The sequence below is a fragment of the Dreissena polymorpha genome, unplaced genomic scaffold (assembly GCF_020536995.1).
Source record: "Dreissena polymorpha isolate Duluth1 unplaced genomic scaffold, UMN_Dpol_1.0 chrUn043, whole genome shotgun sequence".
Classification (NCBI taxonomy): domain Eukaryota; kingdom Metazoa; phylum Mollusca; class Bivalvia; order Myida; family Dreissenidae; genus Dreissena; species Dreissena polymorpha.
In genome coordinates, this window is record NW_026273357.1 from 160,732 (window position 1) to 178,123 (window position 17,392).

The following is a 17,392-nucleotide window of genomic DNA, read 5'->3' on the forward strand; positions in this document are numbered from 1 at the left end:
ATATTATCTTATGAAAGTCATGCGGCGTAAACATATGTATTCTTTAATGATAATAATAATAATAATACAATATGTATTATTTTGTTTTACTATTATTATTATCATTAGTATAATATTAATATTATTAGTTATTATTATTATCATTATTATTATTATTATTATTATTATTATTATTAGTAGTAGTAGTAGTAGTAGTAGTAGTAGTAGTAGTAGTAGTAGTTGTAGAAGTAGTAGTAGTAGAAGTAGTAGTAGTAGTAGTAGTAGTAGTAGTAGTAGTAGTTGTTGTAGTAGTAGTAGTAGTAGTAGTAGTAGTAGTAGTAGTAGTAGTAGTAGTAGTAAAAGTAGTAGTATCTTATTATCATCAGTGCGTAATAAGTGATTGTTCATTGCAGTTGATGGGTAGGAAAATGTTAATACAGTTGAACTACGTAAGATCGTCACCTCGTTCACAGTCTGTTCCGTCGGCGTTCCTTTCGTAACCAGGGCTACACTCGCAAACATTAGTGACGTCACAATAAAACGCGCTGTGATAATGTTTGTAGTAGTTCTTAACGTAAGACGCACCCCACCATGAGAAGTAGTGGTAGCTGTAGCTCCAGTGGCTTGAATTGCCACAGGCTTTCAGGTTGTCACAATTGGAACCGAGCACTACAAATGATTCCATGTGATTAGGTAATCTCAAGTTATACATCTCGACACGGTAAAATTAAAATGTAAAGTATAACGCACGTAAAGAAGCAATAAGTATTTAGTTACTAAGCTAGCGACATAATATGGACTAAGTTATTGATGGTTTGTAATTGACGGCACGGTTCAAGTTGTTATATAAGAGTTTAAAGATTGGCAGTTTATTTTAGCAGAATACTCTATATGCATGCTAACGTAAATGTGCAATGATCCTAACTTTAGGGACTATATTTTTAAAAATAAATATTAATATTTCTTATATCATATGCATACATATTCGCTGCATTTACATCAAGCATTTCAATAGGTTTTATAAAACATAGTAAACTACCTTTTTTGCACGCTAGATCGTTGACGGCATATCCAGGTTTGCACACACAAATACCGTTGTATTCGGTGTTTCCCCAATTACTAAACCACATGCCGTCGTAATAGGCCCAGTAGCCGCAGTCCATACCAGCAATTGCTGCACAGTCCAGGTCGCTGTTGCATCCGGAAAGGTACGCTGAAATATTTTGATTTTTTAATTGCGTCCTTAATTTAAATTTCGTCCTTTGTGCACGCTTTTTAAAACTGGTAATTGTCTACATGCGAAATAATGTAATTTATGAAATAATAACAATACCAGTAATTACAATCTATCAGACATTTTTGAATACCCAATTTATATTTGTCATTACGTCCAATACATGTATCTATAAAGCCCTATAGACTATCAATTAATTATAACGGTAGTTTCCAATTTACAAAAAAAACCTACGGATTTGTCCCAATCGTTTAGAATTGTCCGGACCGTTTCGATTGTCCTTGTTCGTAACTATGTACATAACAAGATCATCATTAAATACACAAATACACTCTTTCTTTCACTGTACTATTTGTGTTGCCGTTTACGAAATATTATTACTATGTGCATCATAAAAAGTCACCTGAAACACACGTTCCATCTCGCACCACAAATCCAGGTTCGCATTCACACAACCCAGCTGAGTTACAAGTTGTGTTTGACATCTTGCCACAAGGTTTGGAAACACTGCAGTGCTTGTCCACGTCTACAAAATATGATTAGTCTTAATCGATAACTACACATACCAATATAAAGTCCATATATCTTTTTCATTAACTCCACTGAAAACCACATTGGATTTATGAAAATATATCGATATATTTTTAAATGATTGTTTTTGCAATAACTGAACGTCGACTCGAATGTTTGAGAGGATAAGGGAATTATTAAAGTAAAACTAAGATAGGAGGAATGAATATCAAACAAACAATACAAGAATATTATATAATATAGTATATAGTGGTGGATAATTTTTCTTACAAGAAACACAACGACCGTTTTCCGCTACCCACTTGTCCGGGTTGCATTTACAGGCGTTTTCCATGCACTCGTAGCGTCCTTTCTTCGAATGACAATCCTCGATGTACTCACAGGCTCGATTCAAAACTACGAAGAGAATCATGTATAATTTTCAAAGACATACGCAACACAAAATAGTGAACAAATAAAGCTGAGTACGTAACAAATCAATGCAATCATTTGTTTTGTTTTTTTCTTACGGTATGAAGATAATTATTGTAAATATGTTTAAATTCAACTTAATTTTGTTTGATCTCATTGTTTAAACTAGATGCATGTTGGTCACATGTCAAGTCCATTGTCGAGATCGAATTATCTGGTTTATGAGTTTCTTAAGCTACAGAAGCAATATAGTGCCATTGTTTCAACATTGACATCTTAGCGTGACCTTTTCCTTCCTGTTATGAATACAGGTGCATATAGAGCGCACTATTCATCGTGACAATTCGCTCCAATGATACAAGTGGCTGATAAAAATGAATAAACAGCCTGAAAATCCAACACCTTGCTCACATTAGACCTTTGAACGCGCCACACGCAGACACTTTATGGTTGTATTTCGTTTCAATGTTTGTTTTTAATTCGTTTTAATTAATGATGGAAGCTGAACTTTTATGCTGTCCATATTATAAACTTTAAACGACCCTCAGCTCTGACACACGTTCGGCACAAGTGTAGCAAACGGCACGCCGTCATCAACTGTTGATGGCGCTTTAAAATTGGTTCTTAATCTATGCAATATGAAAAACCAAATTAAGACATCAACAGCTATCTAGTACCCATATGTGGCCTTTGACCTTTAAATATGACCTTGATCTTAGAATTGGAACACATATGTTGGGGGATAAAAAAAATTACATGTTTAATATTAGTGGCTTGGTTTCACTTGTTTCTACTGAATAAGGTAAGTAAACGTATTTGAAACCATAATCTGGTAAAATTAGTATCAATTTACACATTTCTTTAATTTTCACACTACTCTCTCTGTTAAAAAAAGCGTAAAACGTACTCGCCGTGCAGTCACCGTTTCAAATAGAATAACCGTCAGAGCAGTCGCAGTGTCCTTGTTCGACGTTACATTCTGTGTTTTCTTGCCAACAATTCCTCTGGTCCTTATTCGAACACAAATCTGCGAAATCACAGCAGTTCACTCATTTATAAACATGATAATAAATTGGGTCTATAAACAAGTTGTGTCAGTCCAAAACTTTTTCTTTAGACGATTTTTACAGCTGACATTTTTCTTTGCTTAACATTTTCGTAGAATTATTTGATATTTCATTAAAGTTTAAAATGTAATAACATATGTTAACAGAAGCATACAGTAAAAATGCATAGGTCTGATCTGAATTAAATCGGCCCATAGTGTACAATTTGTAGAAGTTTATGTCATTGTATCCGCACTTAAACTGAAATAAATAGTTATAGGCTACACACGTAACTTGTAGTATCACAAAATAAATAAATCATTGGGACGAAGAAAAACATGTGCAAACAGTGAAAAGTAATTGTGAGCGTAATTAAGTCGAAGTACACAACTGTCATGTCTCCTACTCCAATTTTTAACAGTAGCGCTTTTTCAATATTTATCTAAAAAGTTTACACATTGTCAATAAATTATTTAAGCAGATCCCTGAAAAAAAATAGTATTAATTTGAAAAGTTGTATTCCTAATTATTAGTACGGTTTGGAGTGTTGAAACTCATGTTCTTTTCACTTAGTGTTCATGGACGATCGGATAATAAGTACTTTCATCACTCTATTTTACATAAATGTTATTGAAAACAACATAAGAATTATTCAGATTCGTACCTGGCTCGCAGAAACCGCTCGTCTTATTGCAATGAAGAAGTGATGACATACATGACGCATCGGGATTCGTGTCATTTGCAGCACACGTTCCTAAAACGGATCCATTTAAATAGGATACTTCAGTAAATATGAGTTATTTGATTATCAAAGTTTAAAAAGAAATTGCTTCATATTTATAATATAGAGAGGCACATCTCAAGTAGCTGATAAGGTATCAATTATACTGACAACTGTATATCAATGTTAAATAATTTACACATTCATAGAAAATGCATCTTTTAACAGATACATGTAGTTAACTTGGCATTTAAGAACTTTAAATGTAAAGTTTCATAATAATCATACATGAAAATAACAAAATCAAGTTAATGTGTAGTAAAAACTTAATAATTCATATAAAAAACAAAATATACAACTTATACAATGGTATAATGTAAACAAAGTAAGTATGCATGACAATTGGCATTTGCTTTTTGTTTTCTGTTAAAAATCTTTTGTTTTTCATTATCAAAATTTCTTTAATTATGTATCATCTAATACGAATTAAGCTTTATTTCTTTAATATCCGTATTTGACTAATATATTGTGTTACTGATGCAATTCTGTTTTATGCATGTGATTTATATATCATTATTATTGTGACCCGTGATTGGTTTAATAAACAATTCTCATTCTAATTCTTATTCGTACTATTGTGTTAACATTTTACTGTCAAAAATAATTGCAAATTTCTATTGAAACACGGTAGATCCCTAGAAAAAAAGTCGTACCCGCTACGTTGGTACATCACACCTACTGTATGATGACATAACGCTGTTTCCAAAATCAAAGCAATGAATAGTTTGAATGTTCAGACGCTTTATCGAGACTAAACGTACAAAAAGCCTTTCTTAAATATTGAAGACGATTAACTAAGTTTAGGAGAAACATAATATTTATTCAAAACATGAAATACACAGTTCGTATGTCAGTGATATGCCCATCTACCTTTTCAAGGCAAAATGAACAGTTTGATTGTCCAACGTGTTATCTTCTATGCGGAGCAATGAACATACCTAATTAAGATGTCTACCATGGGGCGTTGCGTTCTTCAGTAGCCTTATGTGTAAATACTTTTTCTCAGTTCGGTAAGGATAATTTTTTAACATGACCGGTCATGTATTTTAAAGTTGTTGCTTTTTTGGCGTAATCTACAGCTTAAAAAAGACTTTTGGACTCGACGATTCAACGGGAATACAACACCGCATCCAAATAATATGTTCACGTAAATATTTCTCCACGCCATGTGATACATTTAGAGTTGAATTGTTCATTGTTTTAATTTACACGAATATGTCGAACTTTTATATTATATGGATGTTTTGGATAAGATGGGCCTGTAATCATAAGGCCTGGCTTAAGGAATTTGTAACGGCTTCATTTGCTGCTAAGTGAGTCAAGTTTAACAAATTATTTCATTTAAACAAAATGATGCGTTAGTCTGATTTTTTCTTAAGATTTCGACAGCAATTGTAAAGAGATATCCAATATGGAAAAACCACTGTCCGTAGTTTAGAATAAAACATAAATAAGTCGACGAATTGCCGGACCCGTGGAATCCATACTAATGCGTGTATTGATGCGGTATATACAGTAAATTATTTGATATCAGTCAAACATCACAATACAATTACAAAGTAGGTTGCAAACTTACGTCTGACGCATCGCCAATACATGCTTCTATCGCAGACACTCCACCAAAGGTATTTCGAACATTTGGCATTGTCGTTGCACCATGAGATTGGTGATCCATAGTACGGGTCAGGTATCTTGATGTCTGAATGTTAAAATATATGCACTCGGATTATTTATCAATGCACGTATTGAGAATATGCAATCAATTAAATAATAGCCTATATGAAAAAGTAGAAAAGCCATAAGAAAACACTATATACTGACTATGAATTAATTTCAATTATTGTTATATATTGGTGAAGTTAGAGTGAAATAAAATAGTTTAAGTTCAGTTGCTGCTATTTGCTTTTTCATATCTGTTATGAAAGTTCTCAAGAAAACATGCTTATGTGTTGCTTTCATTGATTTGATTAAAGTTAATAGTACACACTATATAAACACCCTTGCTGTGGTGTAATTTTATTTTTTAATTGTGGACATTTGCCAGTAATATCATATGATTTTACAAATGATATCTTGTGTATCACCATTTCCGAATTGCAGAAAACTCAACATTATGTGCATACTTTTTTGTTAACAGTTCATGCCCCTGTGGCATTGACTTTGAATAGATATATTTCATAATCGATAGGAGACTCTCTTTGCACAAGATAAATCATTAGACACATTGATATTATCGTTAAATGTATCTTTTTATATAACGTGTAAACGGATTTTATGTTGAAATCCCGGGAGACATTTAACGCTGGTTAATTTACCTCAAAATCAAGAGGCTTTTATTTCCATTACCAAGCATGCTACCAAGGATCAGGATAGTTTTTAAACGTTCTCAAGATATAAAGTGAAAGCGAAGCGATTAGTGGCAACAACAGCACATGGGACACCTTTTTTCTTTTCGTTTTAACCTGTCAACCTCCCTTTTAGTACAACTCTCAGTTTATAGGTGTCTTCCTTTCTTCCAAATTAACCAGCATCGTCCATATTAACCAGCATATAACTCGTTTAACCCATTTATGCCTAGTGGACTCTCCCATCCTTCTACATTGGATCAATTTATTTCCAAAATGAGTGATGTCTAGTATATGTATTTCTATATTTAGACAATTTCTTACAGAAATTCATTTAAGCAAACAGCGCAGACCCCGGTGAGACGCCGCATTATGCGGCGTCTCATTTGGGTCCACGCAGTTTACCAAGGCTTTTTTTCTACAAAATCATTGACCCATTTCCTTGAAAATATGCGTCTTTATTTCGTCGCAAGTCAATGGCATACCAATTGCAATGATCGCAAGTCTAAACGTTTTCAAAATAGTTTGCAAAAACGACATGGTTTACGAATAAACCTTCCAAGTCATCGACAGAATGACAGACAGGCCCAAAGCTAACCACTCTACCACTTCTGCGAATAACTTGATGCAGATCAACAACTTAGTAAAGCGTTACCCCCATTGGCTTTGCACAGTCCAAACTCATTTCCCGAATAGCCAAAGTCACATTCGCACGTGAACCCCGTGCCGTGCAAGTCATAGCAAGCCGAGTGATCGATGCGTTGGCATACTTCGTCGTCATCACAGGTATCACCGAGGCCTAAAAAGCAAAAGAATTATAATCAACTGTTCGAGGAAATATTACAAACTCGTCCAAATATATACATGATAAAAGTTCCGGCTAAAAGTGATACGTATTCGTAAATAAAACATAGCCATTAACGGTTGTTTTAAATGGATCTAAAGCTTAAGGCTGTTTGCTATGTGGTGTTTCTTATAAAAACGATATATATATATATATATGTGTGTGTGTGGATTCTTGCAACACAGCGACACTCATATTGTATATTATGAAACGTACCTTTGGGATAGCAGTTCCCTTTTAAAAGGTTGTAATGTTCTCCGCAAACACATGTTTTAGGTTCGGTGGGCCCACAGACAGCATGTGGCTTGAGGGAGCACTCAATATCTTCTTCGCAAGGGCTCCCGATGTCTAAATATCCAACACAGATATGTGTTTTTTAATATTTGTGGAAGTATGCAAATGTATATGGTAAAACAGAAACGAAATAACACCATTTTAAAACACTTAAATCACAAAGAGGTTATGTTGTCAGACGAGAAATTGATATAAAGTATACCGGAAGAACATACTAGTACATACACAATTATAATATCCGATGGACGTGAACGTTTTTGTATATAAAATTGCTTTAAATTGCCTTAATTGTTCAAAAACATAAAACGTTTGGTAGGATATTATACTCTGTGCATTGCAATATGTGTTCTACTACAATTGCTTTTAATAGTTTGTGGATGTTTTAATTTATTTTTTATTGATGTAAATCCATTACATAAAATATAATTTGTGTGGGCCTGTCCCAAGTCTTTTGTTAAAACTACAGTGTTTGTTTCATGATTCAAACATTCTGTAAGAACTATATTCTATATAACACAATGAAAAATTAAGGGTTTTACCTTTCGGTATGCATCCGGCGTGCGTCAGTGCCGTCGTAATGTTGCAGGCGCAAATTGAATTGTTGCACACGAGGTGCGATGAATAAGTGTATTGCGAGCAGTCCGAAACAGTGTTGCATGCTGTATGAATATGATTTGTTTAAGTAAACATCATTATCAGATTTGACAGTACACAAAAACATGACGAGCAAACATTTAATTTCAGTATATCATCAAAGCAAAGGTATCTGCTGCTATTTGCTTTTCGCATTCGTTTTTTGGTGTCATGATTTTCGCGTGAATTACCTTTTAAAACAACCCATTCTCAGATGGAAAACAGTATTTGCAAATAGCAAATTAGATAGGGATTCATTGAAGACAATTTAAAATAATTAAAACAAAATTCAATTAATATTTAAATTAGGTGTACACTTCTTTAGCATATACATAACGTACGAATCAGATCGCATGAAGTCGGCGAGGAAAGGAAGGTGGGGTAGCATTGGCACGTGTATGTAACGTTGCTGCAGTAGGCCCTTCCTGGCACGTTCTCACAGATAGAAAGCTCGTGGTTGCATATATCACCAGGTACTGTGCATCGATGAGAATTTAGCATTATTGCATGCCCTAAACACTAATCTTAAGGAGCGTTTTAAACCAATGTACATGTATTAAAGTAAATATCGGTGCAGTTTTGGATATAGTTATTGAAATACTCCTGATGTTTGCATCACAGAATTATTACAGAATCGATAAATTGAGATGAACATTAGTTTAATGTTAAAGGTTAAAGGTTTTACATATCACAATTGGAAGTTCTCACAGAAGGAAAATCTGCTGTCAATCACCCCAGGTTAAGATCAGGATGCATATATTTTAAAACTAAAATATAAGTGTTTGCTATTTATTCGATGGCATGTTTTTGAAAATAATGTTTTTTATGGGGGTGCTGTTGTTTTGCTGTTGTTGTTGTTTCAGCAGTGTTACAGTCGAATTATGGCGGTTAAGTTACCAACTCACACTTTTCCAGGGTCAGTTGGTAAACCAGTATTAAGTGAACATACTGATGCCAGGAACTGATATTTGACCTACTAGAATCAGAGGTATGAGGAGCATTGGTGTAGATGAAATTCATAACCTATACCAACACAAGTTTTGTGACAGGGCCGGGAACCAAATCCTCGATCATCGGATTTGCAATTTAGCGCTTGACCAACTATGCTAGTCGGTTCGACAAAAGTAGGCCATTATAAAACAAACTTCCCCTGTATTTGCCTTCATTGTCATATAGGTAGCTAGCCTCACATCGTTTGGCCTATTTCTCAATATCAAAACAACAATATTTAGGCGCTAAAAAACCCGTTGTGTTATTTCTAAGGCTAATATTACATGTATAGGTTGTTATATTACAACTTGTCTCGGATAATTCATAATGCAGAGTATTCAACTGCCTATCGGCCCAGCGGCTTTTAGGGAAAAAATGAGACTGTTACGAAAGATTTGTTACTTGCTTATGTAGCCTACCATAATGACTAGACATAGCCGATTATTTTATATCAAAGTTCCAAATAAAAGCGTGACATTGTCTTACCAAGTGACTAGCTTTTAGTATTTGCGAAACCGTATTGTTTTGCTGGGAACTGGAGTTCTGGTAAGCTCTAGGCCGACAAGGGGCATGGCGCGCGGGCCCCAAAAGTAAAACTGCCTATGGGCCTTCACGGTGCTCAATCAGACACGTATTACAAATGCACATAATTGTTTGTAAATGCTATTTTTAAGGTTTCTATATAACTATATATGGTTGTATATACGAAAGTAGTTTTTCACGTGGAGAATTCGCTTCAAACATTCCAACTTTACAATTAAGAAATTGAGTATTTTATTTCCGTAATTGTTACTCTTTAAGTAATGTGCCATCACCGGTGTGAAGTTAAAAAGGACATATAGAGTGCAATATTAAATAAAGTACTCTGAAATCAAAACAAATGAAACTTGCAGGTTAAAATACTACGTCACAAACATATAACATATATTAATACAATTATAAAGCAGGCATGTTTACAAATAAAGATTGGCAGCTAATTGTTTTCAAGCTATTTTCAAACTGGGTTCGTAAATGTATAAAAAAAAACACTTACCTCTATCCAGGGCGAGATCTCGTATCCAACGATACGGATTAATTAATGGATAACACCGGTTATCAGTATTTGCAGGATCAGGATCATTTTCAAAGTAGCAGTGACCGTCAATAACGCAGAACGATATGTTTGCCTGCGTAAAGATAAAAACATCGCTATTTATTACATAAATGAACTTGAGTTCGTAGTTCATTACTTGTTATTCAAAATATTAAAAAGTTACCAATAAAACCTCTTTTATTTATACATATTATATTCAATGAATGCTCAAGTAAAAAACATTCCCGTTCGTCTTACCGAGCCGAGATTTTCTTTCAGATCCAATGTTGCACTGTATAACGAAGGGCCAGATGCAGTAAAACCATCGTTTTCATACACTGTTACAACGCACCGTACCTTGAAGACGTTTATACATTGTATATATATATATATATATATATATATATAGCGTTTCTTTATTTGCCAAAAGTAAGAATCCGTCACTTTTTCTTAATGAATATAGACATATGCAAATGGAAGATCCATATTAAATCGTGCTTTTGTCGTTTTCGTGATAAAATACTCAGTTTCCAATTAATTGATTAATGTGCAGGGTGTTTCTTCGCAGGATGCATCGATACGTTCGTACACATTTGATATTGGTGCTCTGATGAAAATCGATATATTAAACCACCCAAACTTACAGCTCAAAATCAACGTTGTTCGTGGATACAAAAAGGAGAAATAAGCGGTCTTTTGTTCATCCATTATTTATATTGACTATGTTTGTCGTGCCTTATGAAGATATGATGAGAGGCATAATTCCATACACAATATACGAGAAGTATTGAAACTCTAGAGGGATTATCATGAGCGACAGTTTTTATGATTTTATTTACATAATATGACCAATAAACCCTATTAAAATTCCCGATATCGTCTTCTGTAAAAAAGACTATATAAAAAATCAAGAATGAGGCCGAGCATATGCAAAAAAAAGTTTTAATACGACGTTACACGTTCTTCCCTTGAAGTAACTTATTTTTAAGATATTTATATGTTTCCAACCCTTTGTTAATAATACACATTGTAGTGATAATTTACAAACGCAACTCCGATATAAATAATTGTTACGTTAATTTCAACAAAATCATTTTATATACTAGTTGTATTATTGTCAACGTATTTTATCTTAATTCAAAGTATTTTCATATTTTATTAATGATAAGCTATTAGAAGAAAAATTCGGAACCCAAGGGTCATCTAAGTTTTGGCCATAGGAATTCTGAGGGCAAAATAATGTCACGCAATTTTAACGGCCGAAATTTTGTGCATGATGTCTTAAATTTTCGAAATTTAAATGTAATGTCAACTTTTGTTTGAAAACAAAACAGAACTGCATTATTTACTCAAATATTGCTTAACTAGTAACCAATTTGTATGAAGCAAGTTTCATAAGTGTTGAAGCAGTGACCGCCGGCTTACTTAACAACTTGGTATGATACCAGGGAAGGGCCAAGTGTGATCTAAAATTAACACCCACTGTAACAAATTCAAAACTGGGAATGTGGAATATTGTCTTAACAATTGTTAAAATATTAACACAAACCTTTTCTAAGCTGCACGCATCACCAGATGAATCGAACACATTTGAGAGGATATCGTATGTGGCTGGCCCTGTAAACAACATATCGTGGACATGCAGCGAGACTTCTGCGCCCTCACCAGCAACCCTTAAAACAAACACGTCTATGAATTAAGAATCATTAAAAAAAATGGATCGATGAAAAATTAATAAGAAACCTCATGATTTGACTATTCGTACATTGAAATTAAATATATGATTGACTGTTTATGTAATTTTTCGCGTATCAGGAACACCGGTTTGGCTGTTGATGTTGATTGTTTTCAAATTGTTAAGGGTTTTTCATTTCATCCGTTCTTCGTGTTTTTATCATAACTAATAACCTTATGTTACGATTGGTTTTCTTCAATGGATGTGTTGTGTTTATTATATTAATAATAAACCAACTCATACTACCCAAAGCAATCGGTGTCGAAAATCTTTGTTGAGGCGCAAAGAATTGTAAGAGGTCTCTTCTTAGAAGCAAGCCTTATATCTAATACTGCCAGGTTCAAAGTTTTCTGTTAGTCGGATATTGCAGGCAATATTATACATATTGTTACAAGAATGAGCTGAAAGACAATACCATTAGATATTGCGCTGCATTTACAACATCAACTGCTTCTAATGCGTGTATTTGCAATTGATATACTTAACTAAATAAATGTAAAAAACTATTGTAAGTTTCAGTTAAGGGGATAATTAATTTACTCACGTTCTAAGTGAGTTATAACATTTGAATAAACATCGAAGCCATACCAATCAGATCACATTGTAAATTTGTGAATGACTGTTAATTAGTAGGACTTGAAAATGTCGTACAACACGTGCTGCAAACTAACGTATATGTTTACTCACCATTCTACTTTATGCAGCTTGCCGATGTAGGGCTCAAAGTAGCATGCAACTTTATTTCCTTCGATCATTACTGTAACGTTTTCTACTTGAATGTAGTTTGGAAGTACCAAAGGCGTCCAGGTTAATGTTCCAGAATGGGTGACAGTACATTCCTCCTTGCGTGAGCATTTAAGCGTGCCGGTGAAGTGATAAATATTGTTAGAATAAAATGTAGTGTTGCCGTACATGTACGAATTGGTGATTTCGGTTTCGTGATTTAGTAGTACCTCATTATGCGTAGGACAATCACATTTGAAGTAAGTCTCGTTCAATGTGAAACTTTTGTGGTTGGCTGGATTCAAAAGGCTTTTGATACTTGTCACTCTATAAGAGTAGAAAAGGTTTTTTTTGAAGCATAGTTGTGTATCAACACAAATATATCCTTTATTGTTTTGTATTATTAACTTAAATTATGTTTTACAAATATAGTTTTGTTATAATATAAGGTAACTACTTGGCTCAATTATACTACAGTATTTGTTAACAATAAATATTGTGCAAAATGTAAGAAACCTCCAACTATTCAGAAAACCGCTACTGTCCGTCTTGAATAAACCATCGCTGAGGCGATATTGCTTGAACGTAAATGAAGATAGGCCAGGTTGCTTATCGAACGTTTCCGAGTGTCCAAAATATGCCAAAGTCATTTCCAATGACTTAGTGTCACTGTTTTTGTTTATTTTTAACAGTAGTCCGTTACTTAAAACAATGTAGTTTTCTGCGCTATCGTAAATCTACAAATATAGATTTGAAAGAATACAGTGGTATTTTGGGATTTGTGGATTAAAGTTACACAATTGTCATTTCTTATTATTAAAGGACCTGAGTGATTATTTATCTTTGTAGAAACTAGTAAGTTTTTGTTGACCATAAATAAAGTCGAAAGCAAAAGAGGTATTTTAGTTAATATCAAAGTAACTTATCATTTAGTGAATTCTAAGGTCATATAAAGAATAGCATCAAGAGACAGACAACTATTATAACACATATAACGTGTTTGCACTTACGGAGCCAATAGTGTAAAGGCTATCGAGAAGACCGTCTTCTTCTTTGCCGACAAACAAGAAACCTTTCATGTGAAGAGAGTCACAGGTGTAAACAGTATATATTTCGTTCCCATTTCTAAAGGTTATTGCGCAAACGCAAACTTTGATGCGGATCTGGTCACACGCCTGAGTTTTTATTTGAATCTGAAACGCAAGTGTTAACAGTGTCATTGTGTTTTGTATTGACTTGTATTCAATATATGCTCATACATAGTTTTGAAATTACAAGCAAATTAGTTTTCTTAATTTACGGACATTACATGAAATTCAACAGACCTTGCACTCTAGATTATAACATATAACTTTTTATACACCCACTACCTGCTACTATTGCCGAAACAAAAGTTCACGTCCTATTCCTCTATTATCTCATGAGTAACGTACACAGTAAAATTGCGTCAATATAATTCATAAACGATTCGATTGAAGAAACCGCTGATACATTAAATTGTATAAAACATATTTGTAAACTTGTATTATATTCATTTGGAAGAAATGGTTTATATTGAAAACGGTCTTCCACAATGAACAAAAATCAATACAACCAAGTAAATGCATAACGGATATATTCAGTAACATATTCCGCTCAAAATAGATTTGTGAAGGTCATATGAGTAATGTGATTTAAGATGTACTCACTTCAGTATGTATGTTTTATGTTTATGCATATAATTATATTATTACCTCGACGATGTAATCCCTGCCTTGATAAACCAAGAACTCCCCTTCTTCACCAATTGATAAGGATATAGATTCATTCCTAGAACATACGTAAATATTATTGTTATTTTCTTGACAGAGAGCACTCTCACTTTCTTCTTTCTCTTCCTCCCTTCCTCCCCCCTCCCTCCCTCTTTCTCTCCCTCTCTCTCTCTATCTCTCTCTTCATAATAAAAGTGTTATTTCTGTAAGCATAAAACTAAAACTAAAGCTATACCTGTTAATTTGGTGGTAAGATATGACAACTTACATTCCCTTTGTCTTCTCTAGTATGGGTCCGCCGTTCCATTTTAAAACAACTAAATAATTTGTGTATCCAAAACTTTCGTCGTAGAAATAAAACTGAAAAACCGATACAAATAGTTCATACTTGTATAACGTTGTATATGAATTAAGTCTTGGAACATTATGTGTGGTTATTTATTATAACACGCGTTTACCATTATTTTACTGGGCATGTTGTACTTGATTTTTGTTCACCCGCAAATGTAAATGATCATTTATCATATATATTTAGTATTTGATTTATGATTTATGTTTGCATACATAAATTGCTTACCTTAATGTCGGGCACTTTGTAGCCGTTCCAGATGTCATGACCTGTTCTAACAGCGCCAAATGAAGCCTTAAACGTACTACCAAATACATGGGCCTCATCGTCAGAAACAACAATTTTAAGCCCGTAGTATGTTTAATTGGATTGATAGTTTCCATTTTCGTCACGTCCTACAGAACTGCTTAAATATATGTCATATGGCAGCGGCAATCGACCATAATAGTCTAAACCGGCTTTTGTTGTTCCGTTACCGATTGAGCCACACAGAGCGTGATCTGTTGAATATTTAAGTGTAGGACAAACTCCTTCTGTATCAAGGTCCAACTCAATGGAACAAGACCTATCAGTGGTGTTCGTTTCTGTCTTGCATCCAATTGGCGTTTCGGTCAGCCAGGGTATGAGAAATCCACCTTTATTTGGGGATATTGTCGTCACAAACTATAAAACGAAAATTGTTTACGTTGACACGATTATAGTTATACAAGCATATAAGTTACTCAAACATCAATACCGGGAATTCAACCAAAACTGTTTTATGCGTTTACAATTTTGACAGAGCCTTTTCAAGTTTTAAATATAAAGTATAATTTCAACAAATGAATTTACCGTTCCAAAACCTAATGCAAAATTACAAATGTATTTGCATTGCGATTCTAATTGAATAATGTATTTATTATATTTCAATATACGTACGGACTTTAGACCGACATATATAGGTTCACTGAAGACTGGAGTTCCCCTTACACCAAACAGTGACTCGGACCATTCAAAGGAACATTGGAGCTGAAGACGAAGTAGGTACATATGTTTATATAAGGCATAAGCGTTTTTAGTCAATATGTGTTGTGCATATTCAAATATGATGTATTATTTGTGTAGACCAAATCCATTACAACAGAAAATTATACATTTAGCACCAATAAGTATTTTCATTATATACGTGTATGCAACACGACAGTAAAAACATAAAGATGATTTCTAGCTCTAGTTTATAATATTTACATCAAATCCGACCGTCGGTTGTCCGCAGTCTTTTACGATCTGATTTTCTGTTAAATCGGTTTTGTGTAGATCTGATCTTTGGTAGGGTCCTGATCGCTTACAGTGTCGGCCCGACACGTACCTGTAGAAAACGAGCATACCTTTGAATTTTATTAATACAAGTTGTAAATACCATGCATTGCAAGAAATATGAATAATTATAAGGCGCACATGCATTTAGTACAGCGCAAACACTTATAACACGGCATGTGTGATATGTGTCTCTTTCCACGAATACTTACCAGTTTATTGTATAGAAAACGCCATCGTCTGTATAAACAAAGTTATTACAACCGTAGCAAATGGAATATGAGTAATGTATCTCATCCAATGGCAAACATTTGAAAATGAGATAAGGAACGTTAACAAAAGTTCCATTGTCCGGATCATATTCTTCTCGGAAGTGCATTTCTTGTTTTAGATCGGTCCATCTGTTGGAAGAGTTACCACTTGCGTGCGAAGGTCGTAAGGTGTCTACAGATAAAGTAAATTATAATTAACGTACTGACTACTGATTGGAAAATGACACCAATTAAAGGTGTTCTATATATAGGTTATAGGTACCAACAATACACTGATTGTTCAATTCACTCCATGAACAATACCAAAAATGATGGCCTTCTCAAATAATACATTCAGGTCGTTTACACACCAGATAAATGTGAAGTGCGTTTGGTGTCCTTTAAAAATATTCCAGTTAAACGTTGTTTAGACGTTAGAGTTATTAGACGAAACAGACTCATACTTATGCAGATGAATATAGGAATATCAAACTCATTTTGTAAATGTGTCCCTAAATGTTCGAACAATACATTTTGGGAATATATGTGAGTTTCTTATTTTTCGAACAATATTTGTTGATAAATTTCTATGAATTACATACGTATTTAAAGCGCATGATGCGAAATCGTCAACTGTATTCGAAGCAAATTTTTTTAGCGAATGATGCCAAACTATTTGATATAAATATCATACAATTTACAATATGTATCATTTGATTTTGACAGCTTGCAATTATTTAATTTTAAGTTTTCGACAATCTATTAAAATATACCGATACAGTAGGCTGAAAAAGCAACTGGGGCTGGTTTTAAATACACGTGTGTCCTATTTCCACATATCCTGATTATCACATCTATTTCTTCGGTGAGATCAAAAGCATCAAGTCCTTTGACACGCATTGTTTTTGTTACATCAATGCCAGCTGCAAGATTGGTTTGTTCTGCAGGAGTAATATCATCTGCAAAATAATCAGCAGTAAGCAAACTAATTGACGCTGTTAACTCACTTATTTCTTAATGGCAGCAGCTGCATTCAAATGTGAAAAGTCACAAGTGTATCAATAAGGATTTGCGTTTGTTATACATGTTTACCTTATGTTTCTACTGCCAATTTGTTTGCAAAATAG

The 17,392-nt window shown here is 33.9% G+C and overlaps 2 protein-coding genes and 1 long non-coding RNA gene across 3 annotated transcripts in view; all 3 read right to left on the reverse strand.

Moving 5' to 3' along the window:
• Window positions 1–5,667, reverse strand: part of LOC127863827 (uncharacterized) — a 31,646-nt gene extending 25,979 nt beyond the window's left edge. Inside the window, exons 1-7 of the mRNA XM_052403484.1 lie at window positions 5,559–5,667; window positions 3,866–3,955; window positions 3,063–3,182; window positions 2,015–2,140; window positions 1,617–1,739; window positions 1,019–1,192; window positions 442–648 (exon numbers count right to left, since the gene is read on the reverse strand). Coding sequence (XP_052259444.1) covers window positions 442–648; window positions 1,019–1,192; window positions 1,617–1,739; window positions 2,015–2,078 — 568 coding nt within the window. The 5' untranslated portion in view covers window positions 2,079–2,140; window positions 3,063–3,182; window positions 3,866–3,955; window positions 5,559–5,667. The remainder of the gene's footprint in view (window positions 1–441; window positions 649–1,018; window positions 1,193–1,616; window positions 1,740–2,014; window positions 2,141–3,062; window positions 3,183–3,865; window positions 3,956–5,558) is intronic.
• Window positions 5,668–6,959: 1,292 nt separating this feature from the next.
• On the reverse strand, window positions 6,960–13,789 carry LOC127863824 (uncharacterized). Its single transcript, XM_052403479.1, has 10 exons — window positions 13,629–13,789; window positions 13,135–13,355; window positions 12,583–12,945; window positions 11,710–11,833; window positions 10,419–10,517; window positions 10,122–10,254; window positions 8,440–8,574; window positions 8,005–8,124; window positions 7,388–7,519; window positions 6,960–7,126 (listed from the first exon to the last, which is right to left on the reverse strand). Exons 1-10 carry the CDS (start codon window positions 13,695–13,697, stop codon window positions 6,960–6,962), a joined length of 1,563 nt encoding a protein of 520 aa, XP_052259439.1. The 5' UTR covers window positions 13,698–13,789.
• Window positions 13,790–14,658: 869 nt separating this feature from the next.
• LOC127863822 (uncharacterized) lies at window positions 14,659–16,060 on the reverse strand. The gene is made up of 4 exons (XR_008041201.1): window positions 15,946–16,060; window positions 15,637–15,726; window positions 14,947–15,381; window positions 14,659–14,729 (listed from the first exon to the last, which is right to left on the reverse strand). It is a non-coding gene; the product is annotated as an uncharacterized LOC127863822 (long non-coding RNA).
• Window positions 16,061–17,392: the final 1,332 nt, after the last annotated feature.

What these genes read in the sequence shown, in the direction of transcription:
- LOC127863824 (XM_052403479.1), bottom strand. Translation starts at nt 13,697, where the DNA reads ATGAAAGGTTTCTTGTTTGTCGGCAAAGAAGAAGACGGTCTTCTCGAT. An exon ending in TGAAAGAAAATCTCGGCTCG is followed by an intron (nt 10,255 to 10,418) that starts GTAAGACGAACG and finishes ATCTTTACGCAG; the next exon opens with GCAAACATATCGTTCTGCGT. An exon ending in GACTTCATGCGATCTGATTC is followed by an intron (nt 8,125 to 8,439) that starts GTACGTTATGTA and finishes ATATTCATACAG; the next exon opens with CATGCAACACTGTTTCGGAC.